This window comes from Saccharomycopsis crataegensis (genome assembly GCF_037102585.1).
Source record: "Saccharomycopsis crataegensis DNA, jcf7180000000084, whole genome shotgun sequence".
NCBI lineage: Eukaryota > Fungi > Ascomycota > Saccharomycetes > Ascoideales > Saccharomycopsidaceae > Saccharomycopsis > Saccharomycopsis crataegensis.
Genome location: NW_027043829.1, coordinates 1,274,604 through 1,291,905, shown reverse-complemented (window position 1 = coordinate 1,291,905; position 17,302 = coordinate 1,274,604). Strand labels below are relative to the sequence as shown.

At 39.3% G+C, this 17,302-nt stretch overlaps 8 protein-coding genes across 8 annotated transcripts; 2 read left to right on the top strand and 6 right to left on the bottom strand. All coding sequences in view use genetic code 12, as the record gives it.

Moving 5' to 3' along the window:
* Positions 1 to 18: 18 nt before the first annotated feature.
* DASC09_035880 (copper fist DNA-binding domain-containing protein) lies at positions 19 to 2,772 on the bottom strand (the record flags this gene model as incomplete). Its single annotated transcript, XM_064997187.1, has 1 exon — positions 19 to 2,772. The coding sequence occupies one exon, from the start codon at positions 2,770 to 2,772 to the stop codon at positions 19 to 21; it is 2,754 nt and encodes a 917-aa protein (XP_064853259.1).
* Positions 2,773 to 3,731: 959 nt separating this feature from the next.
* DASC09_035870 (Stp4 protein) lies at positions 3,732 to 4,976 on the bottom strand (the record flags this gene model as incomplete). Its single annotated transcript, XM_064997186.1, has 1 exon — positions 3,732 to 4,976. One exon carries the CDS (start codon positions 4,974 to 4,976, stop codon positions 3,732 to 3,734), a length of 1,245 nt encoding a protein of 414 aa, XP_064853258.1.
* Positions 4,977 to 6,524: 1,548 nt separating this feature from the next.
* DASC09_035860 (WD repeat RBAP46/RBAP48/MSI1 family protein) lies at positions 6,525 to 8,066 on the top strand (the record flags this gene model as incomplete). The annotated part of the gene is made up of 1 exon (XM_064997185.1): positions 6,525 to 8,066. One exon carries the CDS (start codon positions 6,525 to 6,527, stop codon positions 8,064 to 8,066), a length of 1,542 nt encoding a protein of 513 aa, XP_064853257.1.
* A 497-nt stretch (positions 8,067 to 8,563) lies between these two features.
* DASC09_035850 (2-deoxyglucose-6-phosphatase) lies at positions 8,564 to 9,283 on the bottom strand (the record flags this gene model as incomplete). Its single annotated transcript, XM_064997184.1, has 1 exon — positions 8,564 to 9,283. The coding sequence occupies one exon, from the start codon at positions 9,281 to 9,283 to the stop codon at positions 8,564 to 8,566; it is 720 nt and encodes a 239-aa protein (XP_064853256.1).
* Positions 9,284 to 10,077: 794 nt separating this feature from the next.
* Positions 10,078 to 11,358, bottom strand: SPP1 (Spp1p; the record flags this gene model as incomplete). The annotated part of the gene is made up of 1 exon (XM_064997183.1): positions 10,078 to 11,358. One exon carries the CDS (start codon positions 11,356 to 11,358, stop codon positions 10,078 to 10,080), a length of 1,281 nt encoding a protein of 426 aa, XP_064853255.1.
* Positions 11,359 to 11,514: 156 nt separating this feature from the next.
* DASC09_035830 (uncharacterized protein) lies at positions 11,515 to 13,185 on the top strand (the record flags this gene model as incomplete). The annotated part of the gene is made up of 1 exon (XM_064997182.1): positions 11,515 to 13,185. The coding sequence occupies one exon, from the start codon at positions 11,515 to 11,517 to the stop codon at positions 13,183 to 13,185; it is 1,671 nt and encodes a 556-aa protein (XP_064853254.1).
* Positions 13,186 to 13,712: 527 nt separating this feature from the next.
* Positions 13,713 to 14,924, bottom strand: RNY1 (ribonuclease T2; the record flags this gene model as incomplete). The annotated part of the gene is made up of 1 exon (XM_064997181.1): positions 13,713 to 14,924. One exon carries the CDS (start codon positions 14,922 to 14,924, stop codon positions 13,713 to 13,715), a length of 1,212 nt encoding a protein of 403 aa, XP_064853253.1.
* A 282-nt stretch (positions 14,925 to 15,206) lies between these two features.
* On the bottom strand, positions 15,207 to 17,183 carry DASC09_035810 (uncharacterized protein; the record flags this gene model as incomplete). The annotated part of the gene is made up of 1 exon (XM_064997180.1): positions 15,207 to 17,183. The coding sequence occupies one exon, from the start codon at positions 17,181 to 17,183 to the stop codon at positions 15,207 to 15,209; it is 1,977 nt and encodes a 658-aa protein (XP_064853252.1).
* Between the last annotated feature and the right edge of the window lie 119 nt (positions 17,184 to 17,302).

The window sequence follows — 17,302 nt, the reverse complement described above, 5'->3', positions numbered from 1 at the left end:
TTTTAAGAAAATGTTATTCTATGTAGCTCCAAAATCAAAAAATCCAGGATCGAAAGAATTGATTGATTTGATACTGTTTATGTCCTCATCAAAATTAAGGACTTTCCTACAACTCAACAGACCGTCTCCTCCTTCGTTATTCCTGTTGGTACCACTGCCAACACTCATTCCAAGATTTTTTGTATTGTCGCTTGTAGTTCCAATACCGCCTAATATGCCACCACCACCTCCGCCATTATTTCCCCCAAGAATTCCATCAACGCTGCCAATTTCCGCAATTGACGCCCCAGTGAAACTAGGATTATTGAGGGTGGCTTCCCCATTGGCCGAGTATTCATTAGTGGAGTACTGCAGGGTGTTACTTGTTAGCGGCGGTCTGCTGATGCCATTTCTATTGGTACTGATACCACAGTGTCCATTGAGACTTTGGGAGCTTTGTGGCTGCGTGCTTTGGTTGGCATAGTAGGCATTGTGTAAATTCAAGTGGTTGCTATTCATCATTGTTCCAAGGTGGCCTCCCCCCATCAAGGTATGGCCACCAAGGCTCATCTTGCTGCCGGTAATATTGACATTCACATTACCGTTATTATTATTATTATTATTATTATTATTGGAATTGCCAGCCCAGCTGTGAATAGAGTCAGTACTGCTATTGGAAAAAAGTGGGGGTCTTCCACTGGGTGATTCAATTGACAGTGGTTTACCATTGATTAGAGTATTATGACCATTATTGGTACTCCCATTTATTGATCCGCTGGTGTGTCTTAATGTGTAAGGATCATGTGGGTTGAAATAATGATGGTGATGGTGATGGCCATGATGATGAAGATTATTGTTAGTCAAATGAGAGGATGAGCCGCCATGATGAGAATTGCTGTATAGTGGATGTCCAGAGGAGTTACTAACAATCGAGGATCTATTACTGTTACTATCCTTTCTCATTGGTATTGACGAGACCTTATTATTATTGTTGTTGTTGTTATTGTTATTATTATTTTTTGGGGAAGCAATACTTCTTGGGGCAGTCTTGCTAGAAGTTTTCATATTATTGTTGTTGTTATTGTGATTTTGGTGGTTGTCACTGATGTTAAACAGTGCTACTGAATTAGGAGTCTCTGCCCCAAAGAAGCTCAATTCATTATCGCTGATTATACCAGTCATATCATTGTTATGAAAATCCCCAAAATTCTCTTCCCCGAGAAATGAAAACATCAGATCTTTACCGTCCGTACGATTTCCACCATTGGATAATACTTGATTTGCATCCGAGTTGTTTATATTGTCAGCTGTGGTGTCCATCATCACTGTATCCCCATTTGTAACAGCACTCTCGATATTACCACAACCATTAGCAAACAAATCTAGCAAACCATGCCCCACTGCATCGAAATTGCTTGGTAAGTTTCCGCCAACATTATTTGGCATTGTAGGGGCCCCTCCAGATAATTTTCTTTCTCGTATGATGATTCCACTATTTGAATCATTCGGATCCACTAATAGATTATGGTTTTCCATGGTTATATTCTGCTTGTCATTGATATTGTCATTATTATTGTTACTATTATCACTATTGCCATTGTTTTGGACACTGATATCATTGCTATCATTATTGATATCATTATCCACAGTGGATTGGTTCTGAGATAAATCACGTCTGTCTTTGTCTGTTGGAGAAATATATTCTTCTAATGGAACATTGACCTCTCCTACCATTTTCCTTTCCTGTGTATGCGTATTATCTAAGTTTTTCTTCAAACTTACTGATCTCTGCATTCCAAACTCCGCATTATTACTGTATCGCGATGCAGTTGAAAAAATATTATTTGAATAATTCTCCAATGCCGTAAACTGGTTCAACGAACTAGCAACCGAGTCTTGATGCCGTAATCCCAAATTCGTCAATGAAGAAACATCGCTCCCGTTACCATTTGCGCTACTGACATCCCAATCGCTATTGAAACCTGGGGATAAAGGAAAGTCAATTGCACCGACAATTGATGACAATGATCCTAATCCTCCAGGCTGGGGAACCACAGTTGATGGAGTGGAAGCAGAATGGTGCATTCCAATATTGAAACGAGCGCCAAAGCCTGAACTAAGTCCTAAACCTGGACCATTGTGATTCTTGGAGTTATCAATCACACCTGTTACCCCCATCCTGTTTTCAACGTTGATATCTTCTGGCTTAAACACAAATCCGCCGTCTGGTGATAAGTCAAATCCATTGAGAACACCGCGGGACGATGAGGGATCAATCATACTATCAAGACCCAAAACCATAGAGTCTGGGGCTTCAGATGCTTTCTTTATTAGAGGATCATGGTCTAAGACATTATTATTAATAATTTCCCCGTTCTTGATCTCGACTTCTGTTCGTCCAGCATCGGGAGTTCGCAATTTTGCTGGTTTCTTTTCAGTTTTGTGATCCTTCTTGTCATTCTTTTTGCGGGATTTGCAAATACATTTTTCAGAGTCCTGGCATTTGCAATTCTTGTTAATATCGTGGCCTTCGCCCAACACTTTACCTTCTTCCCCCGTAGTCGAATTTTTCTGCTTTCTGGCGTTGGCGCCAGCATTTTTCTTTTTGCCACAAGAACATTGAGAATGCAAATTACTACTTTTCCGGCCCTCTTTACAATGCTTGCATTGGGTGGATGGACGACCTTTGGGATTGATTTTGACCAATGGCTGGTCAGTGTGGTTGCAGGTCGTCACACGATGGCCTCGAATGCATCGCTGACAAGCGTATTTCACACCATCTATAAACACCATGTTTGGGAATATTCTATTATGATGCAGTTGTTGATACTAGTCTTCAAGACAGGCTGAATTGAAGAATAATGGTGAGAATGAAAAATCAAAGGCTTAGCCGTGTGGATCAGAAATATGGACTAAAAAAAGAACCAAAAATATGGATGGGTAAAAAAAAAAAAAATGACAGTTGAAATATTTGTTGCCACTCCACTATTCAAGAACTCCAAATAGCTCAAACAAGTTTCCTAATGTAAATCTTTTTGATCTTTGTTTAATTTTATATAATAATTTAACCAAAAATATCCTTGAGGAACCTCTTTTTCAAATATAGGCACAACGTCGATCAAATATAGGTAAGAATGCCAAGCAAATATTTAAGGTTGCTTCCAAGTAACTCTAGGGGCCCAGGTATATTGAACACAATTCCGCAAACTGTCCAAGTTCTTTCAGAATAACCAAAAGCCTAAGAACAGTATCTTTCTCCTATCTATCGTGATGCCAGAAGAAAAAAAAAATAGGAAAAAGAAATTCTGTTGATATATACGCTGTCTAGCTTCTTATGTTCTCTAAAGCCGTCGACAGTTCGTTGAAGCAACCGTGGTAATCGGTGGTAATGAGGTAAAGTTATGTTTCTCCAGCTAGTATACCATGTACGTGAACGTATATACAGATATACTTTGTCTAATCTTCAAGAGAGTAAGAGAGATATCAAGTTAGTCACTGACCGAGATTCTCAGGTCTTTTTTTTCGAAAAAAGGTGTTCTGATCGGGGCTGCGTGTCCGGCATCGCAGGGGGTCTGACACATTCCTTCTTACGAAACTGTGGTATACTACTATCACTATACATTGTGAGGTAGGCATCTAAAAATACCTCTGTGATGAATTGTTCGTTATAGTTATTTTATATATATGTCTATATAATACAGGTATTCGTAGTGTGGCTGAATATGGAAAATGATAAAAATGTCTAGCGTCGACTATACTTTCACAATGAAGCCAGCATCAGCTTTACCTTTACACCCACTTTCTTCACACAACACATGGTTATCTAGCCATTGGTCCACGCTTGGCCAATGAGTATTGCAGCCTTTACATATTCCTCCCACTCTTGCACGGTCTCTTTTGAGAGTCCCTGGAGGATATTGGAAATGAAGGGCCTTTAGATGATTTTTGAATGTGTCACAACGAGAAAAGAGCCCGGTAGCATGACAATGTGGCGAAGGTTGACGAGGATTTGATGGTTTATTAGAGGATGACCAATATGGACATTTGAAGATTGTGCATTTCGCAGTAGATGATGAATGATGACAAGCCGATAACGATTCATCGCTTTCAGCATCGGTGGCATTGGAATTCCCGGTTTCGAATTCCAACTTCAAATGTCTTCTTTCGTGCCGTCCTAAATCATTAAGTCTACTAAATCCACGCCCACAAGTACTGCAAACATGAGGTTTTTCATCTTGAGAAATGTGGGTTGATTTGTGGGTTGCTAGATTAGATACAAGCTTGTTACAAATAGGACAAGGGCGCTTCTTTCTTTTTCTAGTTTTCAGAGCCGCTGAGGTTTGTGGAACCTCCATTGTAGGATCAAACACCTGGGTTGCGTTGGGCGAATTTGGCGAGTCGGAAGGTTGTGTCAAATTCAGAAGAGCTGTTGTTGGCAACGACGCTGTACTTAGGGTTGATGATCTTGACATTGGTAGCGACGTGGTACTGTTGGATGAAGGAGAAGAAGACCCACTGGTGATATTGGCTCCTGATGATGTATGATTAGGAATTTGGAAATATGACCCTCTTGATGGTTGATGTGGGATGGTGGAAATCATGTTTGAGGTAAGCATGCTGATATTTGATGCTAGTGAGTTATTGTTTGGTGATTGAGAAATCAAATAGTTTAGTTCCGGTAAGGTTTCATTCATGCTGGGCAACTTGAGTGTTCCGGGATGTTGTTGTTTTGAAAAATCTGAATTATTGTACGAACTCTCCCGAGTTATCGGAGGTAATATCAACGGGGGTAATGAGAAGCTTGGAGATCCTCCATTATGATTATTTTTCAACGTATTTCGGAAGTAGCTGTCGGATGACATTGTTGGGGCCATTGGTGACTGGCTCATTTGATCTATTGAAGGCAAGCAATTGGTAGTATGAGGATTATGCTGGTACTGATGATAGAGTGAGGGCTTTTTCGAATGTTGGTCTAGTAGGGATGGTTGGGGTAGCATTTTTGTCTTTATTATCTTTATTATTATTTTTTTTTTTTTTTTTGGTGATGGGGCAGGAGAGGTAGAATAGAATATAATGGAAACAAATTGAACTGTATAAATAATATTGGTTGAGCAAGGAAAGGGAGCTGCTAGCTATAATTATATTTCCTCAAAGGGCTGAATTGAAACGATTTTTTGACGTGGATCGGGAATACCGCGTGAAAAATGGATATGTATGGATAACGATTGGCACGCTAGGATATTTGGGGAGGAGGAATATATATAAAAAGGACATAAGATCGAGTGATAATATAGCAGAACGAAGGGTTCTGTGACAAATGGACTATCCGTGTCAGCCGTACCTCTGTGGTTTAATACACAGTGGTGGGTGGTACTCTGCTTAATTCACTAGAAAACGGCCCGTAAGTACACTGCCGGGTCTGAACATCCGATGCATGTTGAAAAGGGCACATTCGGTGCCGATGAGACTTTTTTTTTTTGTTGTGGTGGTCTTTTATACCCAAAACAATGTGGTTTTGTACCCAAATCAAATAATCACCGCCAAATTAGCTCGTATGTGATTTTCCCTCTTTTGGTGAGTTTTTTTTTTTTCTTATTCTTATTCTTGATTCTTCCCATTTTCATATTTGGGTCCACTATTTATTCACTATTGGGCGGAAATTAAATTACATTGCACAGCAGTACGGGGAGCGATCTGGTCTGCGTGTATTATACCGCAACATGTACAGCATTGTAGCGTCTGAAAGGGCTGTACTCACCATCAAAGTGGAATAACGATAAGATTCACACCAGGTAGTCCACAGTCATGTGAAATGTCGCATTACTGACAGGGCTCCAAGGCACGTATTATTCGCGAATTTGGCCAGCGGCGACCAAGTGAGGTTGGGTGTTGCAACATCTTCAATAAATAATGACAGGTGACTGCCTAATCTTCAGTTCAACCCCAACCCCAACCTCAAGCTTGAAAATGAAATCGGTAAGTAGTATTTTTTACAAACCATTTCTCTCAAATAATACCAATATCTTGAGTTAGTAGTGCCCAAGAACATTATTTCAAGAATTGTATACGTAAATTTTGGTAACTGCCTTTATCGGCAACATCACCATTACTATTGATTTCATTTGCTCTTGTTTATAGGACTGCCAATTATGGTCGTTTCCAGTACTTATTCGCCCTCCCGCTGTTAATGATTTCACCATGGTCGTACAAAATGGCTGACTGTTCTTACCATTCTACATTCTACAGAAAATAAAAAAAAAAAAAAGATAAATACCAAGTTGACAAGAGTTTCTAAATAGATCTTTGTATCAACCAATAACCCCATAAAATTTGGTCCCTCTCCGGATAAATTTCATCCAAAATCTCTAATTAGCGTTGAAAGATTAACCTAGATTGACCCAGCGTGCTGGCGTGTGTCTAACAGGAAAATTGTTCTCTGACCGGGTAATAGGCAGATGTTTATATTTGCGAAGTTTATCCCATCTTGATCAATAACTAAACCACCCCCATTGTATCCCAAGTTATTGCCATCAATAATCGTAAAAATGTCCCCGACAGCGACAATAAGCAAGTTTCAACAACACTTCACCAAGAATCCTATAGGAGAATGCCAACTCCAAGAGAAAATAACCAACGAAGAGTACAAGATTTGGAAGAAAACCGTTCCTTTATTATATCAAACCATCCAACTAAAGATCTTGCCTTATTCTTCACCAGTATTCGAATGGCTCAGTAATGGTGTTACTTATGACGCGTCAAAAAACCATGTTCTGGCAAAATTTCTTCTTGCAAAAAACTCCCCATCAAATGATGAATATGTTGGAATGTTCCAGCTCGGCGAAGTGGAACTACCGGCAACCTTGGCCAGCCATACAAAACATAGTGTTCCTATTCCATCAGGCCCTCCAGACCATAGCAAATTAAGAATTTCTAATGAATGGAAACACGATGACTTGATTGAAATAATAAGGATCAATCCAAAGTCAAGAAAACTCGCGACATTTGGCGCTAGCTCCGGCGATATATCAATCTATGATTTCTTGGTCGATTCCTCATCATCTTCCAACAACCCAATAAAACTAAAATATCATAAGAAACCAGGAACTGCATTGGAATGGAAACCTTCTGATCAAAACGTATTAATCAGTGGTTCTAGAGACGCTACTATTGCCCTTTGGGATATCTCATCGTCCTCGGCGGCGGCACCAGTCAGCACCATCACATCAACTTCCCCCATCACCGATCTTTCATGGAACCATCACTACCCACACATATTTGCTGCCAGCTCTCAATCCCCAGATCTCGAAGTCTACGATATCAACAACCCATCTACCCCAATATACCACATCCCTAATGCCCATAAGAGCAATTGTTACGTCACCTCGGTAGAATTCCATTCATCGATATCTACCATGCTAGCAACCGGCGGGACAGACAACGTTATCAACTTATGGGATTTGCGATACTGTGGTCGCCCGTTCCGCACGCTTTTTGGACCGGCCGATTCGATTTCTCAACTTAAATTTCATCCGAATAATGCCAATATATTGACCTCGGTATCTGATGACCGTAGGGTGTATATATGGGATATGAACGAAATATCAGCTGGCGACTATGACGAAGAGATCAGAAGAGATATTGGTGAAGAAGGAGAAGACCCTTGCTTGAAATTCATACACGGGGGCCACACTGGGAAGATCAACGATATCAGTATTAGCAGTGAGTTGGTGGATGTTTACGGAAGCGTGGGAGAAGATGGGCTGGTGGAGGTTTGGAAACCTTTCTACGTTGAGCAAGAAGAGGATAACTACAATGATAGTGATGATTTTAAGGAAATTAATGAAAATAAAGAGGAAGAAAATAATGATGATAAAGAGGAGGAAAAGGAGCAAAACAACGGAAATGAAGAGGCTGGTGGCGATCATAAAGAAAAGGCAGATGGAGACAAAGAAAATGATGATCAGATTCCTGAAGTACAAGAACCTAAACCAGACCATCCGACCCCAGAAAAAGAATTGGATCAACAAATGAATGAAAACCATCAAGGCAATAAGCAGATAGAAACAGATGATATCAAGGATCAGTAAATATTTTACTCTCTTATTATTTTTGATCATTGAATCTTTATGAAAATAATTGTGATAATTAGTGTATGAAATATGAAATGATCGATTTTTTTTTTCATCTACTTTGCCAGCTGCATAAATTGGGCATCATTATATAATATATTTATATATATATATACATGAGCTGGCTTATATTACGCATACTTGTATGTATCATATTATATATACGTATACTATTTTGACATTATCTTTATCATATTAATCATTAGTGAACTATGAGTTTTCATAAATATCATATATAACTATCGCATGTACTACTAATACAAACTTCGCCACAAATCAAAAAAAAAAGAACAAACAGTTGCAAAGAAAAAGCAGTCTATAATACGAATCCACGTTTATTGTTTTATTTGGATTCTCTAAAACACCCTTTTTTAGCTCTAATTTCTGCCTGAGAAAGTCTCAAAGAGCACCATGAATCATTAAATCTATAAGTCCTTCCCTCTTTTTCATTCTATTCATTCATGATCGACTTCAAGCACAATCCCATCTTTATCGTTCTTCACCACTTTCACATGGGTCAAGTCTTTAACCACGTAATCTGCTCCTGCTTCATCCAAGACCGGTTTATCAAATGAGCTCAAAATCCCCACGACGATGGCCCCTGCAGCCTTACCAGCCTTGATTCCTGCCGGGGCATCTTCAAACACGATTTTTCGTTCGTATTCCTTGGTTAAGCCATGCTCGGCACTCAATAAAGCAGCTCCTTTTAGATACGGTTCTGGATGAGGTTTACCTTGGGTGACGTCGACGGCGGTGACGAAAATTTTTGGTTCCTCAACTGGTAAAACTTTAGTAAACCATCCATGTGCTAATGCTGGGGTACCTGAGGTACAAATGGCCCATTTTTGCAAACCGTCTGCTGAATTATTCAATGATTTCATAAGTTCCACCGCCCCATCAATAGGCTTGGATAAGTGGCCGTTATCGTTGACAATGGACATGTCAAAAAGTTTTGCTGCGGCGGTCATATCGCCATCAATTGCCAATTGTGGGAAGTATTTGGTGAAAGTATCGATGGTACGAGCGCCATGAGACTTCTGGTAGAGATCTGTCAAGTCAATTCCGTATTTCTCATGGTAGTCTTCCCAGGTCTTTTCCACAGAAGCGGTGGATTCAACAAGGGTACCGTCCAAGTCAAAGAGGATGATATCGGTAGTGATGGTAGATGATGGCATGTTTGATAATGATGGTAATTGGATTGATCAAAAAGAAATAAATATATATATCCAGTAATATAGTCGATCGATGATCAAAATAGGTGGTTTATTGAAAGATCCCAGGAGGCGGCTGATGGAGGTCTTCCCCAGATAGGGTCACTCACGATTTTCCTCGGATTGCAGGTTTTCCCCGGAACGTGTGCGTCTATTTACAGGGTGGGTGCTTTATTACCTTTAATTGGTTCAATGGGATTGTCACCCAAACACTTTGGCTAGTTATCTAATTTCTTCTGAGATCGAATCTCTTTTCTTACACTCACATATAGCTTAGCATTAGGTGAGGATATATCATTGATTATCGAGCTTCGGAGTCTCAGACTATTTATCCTATGCAGTTTAGCTAGAACGATTTTTAAATGATTCTATATTATACCCATCATGATGGGATGGTTGTTGGGTCAATACACTTGCCATATTTCTCTTTCTATGCTTCTATATTCTGCTCTCGTAAAGAAAGCCCTTCAAACTTCAAATTACCAAGACCCAAGTAATATGTTATATGAATTTCAGACTGCAATGGACCAGCCCATCAATAAGAGATGTTATTTTCCCAGTAATTTGTTGCGAGAAAATCATGGGAGAAGCTTGGAAATATTGAGCCCAGTTTAAAAACAAAAATGATTCTCGATTTGGTCTCTGCTCAACTGGGGAAAATTTCTTGTTGGATTTTGAGCTTCATTCTCTGTAGCTTGTAAATTCCGTATCCCTCGGCAAATTCTTGAAACAACTTAATAAATAGAATTCTATTTGTTTCAGCTCTTTGAATTCTCATTACATTCCCAATATTCTACCACATAACGGTGCTTTAATCCATCTAATTGCAGTTTCCATTCGTTTTCTTCTGCAGTTATTTCATTTGTCCGAATAACAATCTCATCATTAACTCTCAGCAACCAACCACCATGTCTCCCACATTTCTTTTTTTCTAAAAGACAAGTTTCAGGGAATATTTCTTGCGGCGAGCCATTGGTTAAAGAATCTTGATACTCTTTCATGGCTTCAATATCAACGAATGCGGTTTTAAGTTTTTCCAACTGCGAGGCTGAGAATTCAGGCACAATTTCAATGGTTTCGAAATCAATATTCTCGTCGTTATTGCTACTAAATATCCTATGGGCTTCCTCAGTTTTTAGATATTTTTGCCATTGAGCCAACGTCAACGCTAGAAGCTTGTTGTATCCACAAATCTCAAATTTCTTGGATGCATTTTTCTTCCCCTTGTCCTTTGGCTTAGTCTTGGCCTGTGATAACGCAGCCCCAGAGATTTCAAGAAAGTAGTCATTTATTTGTTTAAGTTGATTCTTAACTTGCCCAAGATATTTTGATTTAAAATGATAGAATTTTTGTTGTTGTTGTAGATGCTCTGAGTGTTGATTGATATTTTTCAATTGGACATTGTATTCACTAACCGGATCATCGATATTGACAAATTTCCCAAACTCCGACTCTGTGGACTCGGGTAGACTGTCACCTAATTTACTAAATTTTTCGAAATCTAGATTACCTGGAGACTTGAGAATCTTTGAAATTTCCCCGAGTTTAAGGTGCCGTAAGTCCTTTGGTGGCAATTCCGTAAGCTTCTCCTTGATCTGTTTATAATATTTCAATCCATGATCTTTGGTGCAAAACTTGGAGTTCATAACTATCGGAAGACCACAACTTGGTAAAAGACATTTTTTCCTGAACACGCTTTGGAATTTCTCAGGGTCTATGGACTCACAATAGGGACAGTAGAACTTATAATACAACTTCTCCATCTTTCTATCCAATTTCAAGCAATCAAAATGGTACCAATCATCACAATTGTCACAGCCAACCATGAGCTCACCATTGTCGATACTACGGCAAATACAGTATAGCTGATCACCATTGCTTGCGTTTTGTGATGGTTTAGGGAATGGCATTTGCACTCCATTATATACTATCGATGGTTTGGAATTGTTATTTGTCGCTTGCGGCGGTTTGGATTTCTTAGATTTAGGCCCCACGGAAACCGGTCTTTTCCGCTTCTTAGCGGCTTGTTCTTCAGTCATTCTTTGAATTATTGATAACCTATTTCTACTCTCGATTATTTGGTAGAGATATTAGAATATTTTGGTTATTATTATTATCATCATCATAACCACTGTTATTATTTTTTTATTTTTCATCTGGATTTTTTTTACCTTTTTCATAGAGCGAGATAAGTGATGAACAGCCTTCTAGGACACTTATCTGCAACAGCCGTCAGGTCTTCTTCCAAAAGTCTTCATAAAATGGGAATTATCACCAACAACAAAGTACGTGGCATGTCATACAATAACAACACCACCCCAAAGATTCTTTTCCCACAATCTGCTGGGTTTGAAATCATTGATGCTTACAAAGTGAAGGATGTGTTCAATTGGGTGTACCAATTCAAACTTCCATTATTCTACTCGAACCCCGCCCTTGGGTCGATAAAAGTGGTAGCTAAAATCACCCAACTTTATGAAAAGAGCACCAAAGAATCCAGATCACAAGGCCCAGTGTTTACCAAAGACGACAAGTTGATGACGTTCCTCCAAGGCGGTCCAGGATTCCCTTCGGGAACTCCAATGGCCAAAGACGGTTTCGTGGGAGCTTTATTAGATAAAGGGTATACCGTGGTAAATTATGATCAGAGAGGAACTGGGTTAAGTACCCCACTTGAGTATCATACCCTCATGGCATTGGGTAAACAGTTGAAGCACAGTGAGATCATGGATAATGACGTGGAGAATTATTTGCAACTCATCAAGTGTTTTAGAGCCGATTCGATTATCAATGATTGTGAACAAATTAGAAAAATCTTATTCAAACACGATCCATTGCAAAAATGGTCGATCCAGGGTCAGTCTTATGGTGGCTTTTGTTGTCATACTTATATGTCGTTCTATCCAGATTCTCTTGATGAAGTATTGATGACTGGAGGAATTCCGGGGATTGGGAAATCGGTAGATGACGTTTATGAAGCGACTTACAAACGTACCATCGAAAGAAATGCGCATTATTTCGCGAAATATCCTCAAGATATCAAGAAAATGAAAGCGATTGTGAAATATTTGTACCATAATGAAGTGGTCTTGCCAAACGGCGGGAAGCTTACGGTACAAAGATTTCAACAGTGTGGATTATCTTTCGGAGGGTCTGGTGGTACTGATAGAATCCACCAGTTGGTGTTTAAGTTTTACAATGAGCTTGAGACGTTTGGGTTTGCAACCTATAACACATTGACCACGGTCCAGGACTTTTTGGGATTCGATACTAATGTCATTTATGCGCTTTTCCAAGAGGCGATTTATTTGGATGGGCCGGGAATGTCATCCAATTGGTCAGCCGACAGACTAAGATACTCCGAAGATCACTGCGAATTGTTTGCGGTTGAAAAACATGTGGGAAAATTCGATGACCCAGCCTGGCTTGAAGATGACGACATTCGCGTGTTTTTCACCGGGGAAATGGTGTTCAAATCGATGTTTGATGATTACAGCGAACTCCAACCATTCAAGAAATTGGCCTATGCTATTCATACAGACGATCAATGGAGCAACATTTATGATCCAGCCACTTTACACAAGGTATACGATTCTTGGACCACTTATTATCAAAAAGATTTGCTTTTGCCAAAATCTTCCCCGAAGAAAGTCTCCAAACAGGACGTGAAAATCATTAAAGTTGCGGCGGCAATTTATTATAATGATCAATATGTGGATTTCAAATTGAGCCAGCACACCATTGAACAACAAATGGGGAGTATTAGAACTTATGTGACATCCGAGTTCTTCCATAATGGATTGAGTGCGGGTACGAAAACTGTTATGGATAGATTATTTGGTTTGCTTGATGAAGAAGTTGATTAGGGATGTTTCTAGTAAATAAAGTGTATTCTGTTTTGTTTTGTTTTTAGACATTGAATTTATAAATAATTATCGCAAGGGCAAATGAGGAAACTAATGTTGTGTCTATCATGTTGCAAAAAGGAGAATTCATGAATTCAAAGAAAGGTGTTACTACAAGCATTTTTATAATGTTTACAGCTGAAAGGTTTATGAAAATGTACTAGCTCTATATGAGAACCTAACATATGTTGTTTTTTTTTATCTCTTTAATATACCAATCATTCGCATATTATTTGGTTGTCAATATTGTTGCCCATTAAGTTATAATTTTAGAAAAGGAATAAAAATGTGGAAGACACACGATACCTACAAGTTGGAAAGGAATCCCACTTCTCATTTCAAACCGCCAGAACTAAATATTTTTTATTTTAGATATATATTGTATTGAATTTTTTTTTTTTTTTAGGTTTTTATCTAAATATATCTCTTGAAATCTCGAATCTTATTATCTCTGTTGTATTTGAAATCTCATCATCCCTGGGGTGGGTTCAAATCTTATCAAATCTCAACTTAAACTTCACATCCTTCTGATCACCAAGATACACTGGAACGTAATGATACTTTCTTGGGGCTTTATCGGTACTCCAAGATTCTTTCCCATTGAGCCCCAAGAATCCAGTGGATTTGTCTAATTGGAACTGCATTGGCTTGATATTCTTGGCACAAATGAGCGAGCCATCAGTTTTAGAAATCGAACAATACCCGTTTCTTGACTTGAGTTGATGGCCTCCGAACGGGGCGTCTTCCAAATAATAAGTGGCGCAACTGCCGCCGATAATCCACTTTCCCGATCTAATCAAACAACCATCCTGACCATCTAGCTTCACGTAACCTCTAGTTGGACCACCTTTTCTTGGTGGTTCTTTACCCAAAGAACCCTTTGGATAGAACTTGATGCCTTCATCGGGACATTTACCATCCATCAAGCTCGGTAACGGAATAAAGTTTTGTTCCAATAATGACCCTTTTTTGGTATTGAAGTACCAGATTTCTTGGATCCCATTGAATCGATTACATTTGATGAATGGGGTGGCGCCGAATTTCTCGGCCAACGCTTCTTCAATTTGTTTTTTGGTATAAGTAACGTCGACGGATGGGTGGATTCCAGCTTCGGCAAGCCATTGGAAGGTCGGCAATTTCTCCCAAAGATTGACGGTGACTTTGAAAAAATCCACCACGTTTTGGTGCGGTTGGTAATTGGTGCCCAAGCCCCCGTAACATGGGGTCTTAATGGAATCAATGCAGGTAGCGTGCTTGTTGAATTCATGAAGCCAGAGTGATTCATCGTTATGGTTGATGTTCAACCACACTTCCTTCATTTTCTCCAAGAGTTCATGTTCTCCGAATTGCTCGAGAATTTCTGTGACGTTGTTAATATTCATGGAGCTATCACAGAATTGCTCGTATGAGCCATCACAGTTATCTGGCCATAATCCATGAAGGGTGAAGGTATCGTTGGCCCCAATGGCAGGATAATAATTCCAGAACTGGGTCGAAAGGAAAAGTACATCATCGTAACAGCAAGAATCCACTGGTTCCGACTTTCGTTGGCAAGATAATGGGGTTTTCGCAGGACAGTGTGGAGCATTGATGTTGTCAAACGGATTGGTGAAGGTCAATGGTTTCTGGAGGTCATTCTGGAGGGCAAAAGACGATAAGGGAAGCCCTAACGAGAGAAAAATGCTTTGTGATAATCTCATTGAGGGGGGATTTTTCTTTGTTCAATGATAATAAATTGTGATAAGTGGTGTGTTTGTTGAGTTATATATTTTTCCTTTTTTTTTTTGTTTTTCTTTTCTTCTCCCCTGTTATAATAATAATATTATTACGAATAGGAGATAAAGCGGATGGCAGGTGGATGTTTGTTTTTTCTACTGATTATGCAGGCGTCAGTCACCCCCCGTGCCGCTACTAACTGGGCATTTTGTTTCTATTATTACTACTACTACTATACACAACGCCTGTCTATAATACAATCACCACTACTCAAGCAAATCATTATACATACTCTCAATAAGCTGCTGCGAACTATCTTTTTCCACCAAATCACCATAATCTTTTTTTTCAACGAAATCCGCCTTTCTGATCCCTTTCGGCAAATAGTACTGTTTGGCTTTACCATCAGTAAAATCAGGGTTGTACTTATATCCCTTATGATACCCCAATTCCACCATGAGATCAGTGGGGGCGTTCCTAATGTGCATGGGAATAGATAACCCTAAAGAAGTAGGGTTGTCATTGAAAAATTTTTGGACATTTTCTGTGGTCCTATCAATTTTTCGCGATTTCATCGATTCACAAAGCATATAAGTGTACTGTACTAACGCCATATCACATTCCGGGAGCCCAAGTTTGGTGATCACGTAATATACAGTGTTACCGAATTCTAACAAGGTCAGTTGTTTGAATTTTTCCGATTCGTCGAATTCATTCATCAAGATTTCTTGGAGGAAATTGGCAATTTCTAACGGATCAGCGTTTTCTTGGAATAAATACGCCAAATATATGATGGCCGCATTAGCATCGCCACCAATGATACATTTAGATAATGCGGAAAACAAATCTCGTTGTTGGATCCGAGTATTTGATCGCACCACGATGGATTTCAAAAAATCTTTCATTTGTGACAACTCAATGGGGATCTTCTTCCTTTTCACCTGATTACCATCATCATCAGCATCATCATCATTATCAACTCCTTCTCCAGCCTCCTGTCTTTCGATATCACTTAAATAATCCGTATAGTGGCTACTAATGGCTTCCAAAGAGTTCAAAATCACTCGATAATCTCCATCGCACACTTCTGAAAGATATCCTTTCGCTGCCTTGGTGGGCACTAACGGTTTCTGTTTATATAATGAGATCCGCACCTTGTTAATATATATTAGCCCATTATTAATCACTACTAACAAGTCTTTTGGGGTCGGTTTCTCGAGGTTAAACATCTGGCACCGGGATAACATTGCATCGTTGATCTTGTACGAGGGGTTTTCGGTAGTGCAGCCAAAGAAAATCATTTCACTGCTTTCGATTAAATTCAAAAAGAAATCTTGCTGCAATTTTGAAAACCGGTGGATTTCATCAAGAAATAAGATCATTTTCAAATGAGGGTTCAATAGTTTCAATTTTTTGAATTTTTCATAAATGACTTTCAATTCCCCAAGATTAGACGACACCGCACTCAATTCGTTGATTTGGTAGAATTTCGCGAACTCGCTGTTTTTAATTTCCGTTAAGATCAATCGTACCAATGTAGTTTTACCAATCCCTGTTTCCCCCCAAAAAATCATCGAGGGAATCATCCCGGTATGGATATATTTTGTGATGATCCCGCCTGGGCCAACGATATCGGTATGCCCCACGTAGTCTTTCAATTCTTTGGGTCTTAAAATTTCCGAGAGTGGATACCGTGAATCATGTTTCAATTTCTTGAGCTTGATGGTTTGTTCATCGACCAAATGATCCAATTTGTCATAATACGTCGATTGGTTGGTGGGTTGGAAATTCCCCTTGTCCGAATCTTCAAGTGGCGGGGCCTTAACTCTACGCTTTTTCGCGGAATTCCATTCCATATCAAGCCCCAAATTCTTAAGGCCCTCTTTGGCACTCACCTTGGGTTTTCCACCATCGCCATCGCCAAGGTCTTCAGAAAAAATACTATTTGATCGGTCTGTCTGACTGGCAGAAAATGTTGATGGTAATGATAATCTTTTCTTCTTGGAGTTTTTTCTGGAAGCCGATGGCTGGCCACTCCATTGTCGTAGTCCCAAAGAGCTAAACACATTCTTTTTCGATGGCCTCGATTCTTCAAGGATCTCCACCCCATCGGAATCAGAATGATCCAGAATGGTTATTTTCTTTGCAACGCTGTTGTTATTATTATTACAAACATGGTGGGTGAGTTCGGAATATGGTAATTGTTTCCCACAGGACTCACATGGAAAGTCAAGTACTCCCATTATTATTATTATTTTTATTATTACTATTATTCATTTATATATTTTGGGTTATATCGTTTTATTTTCCTGATGGAACCTCGTGCTGGATTTATGATGCGCGTCGCTTTTTTTTTTTTTTG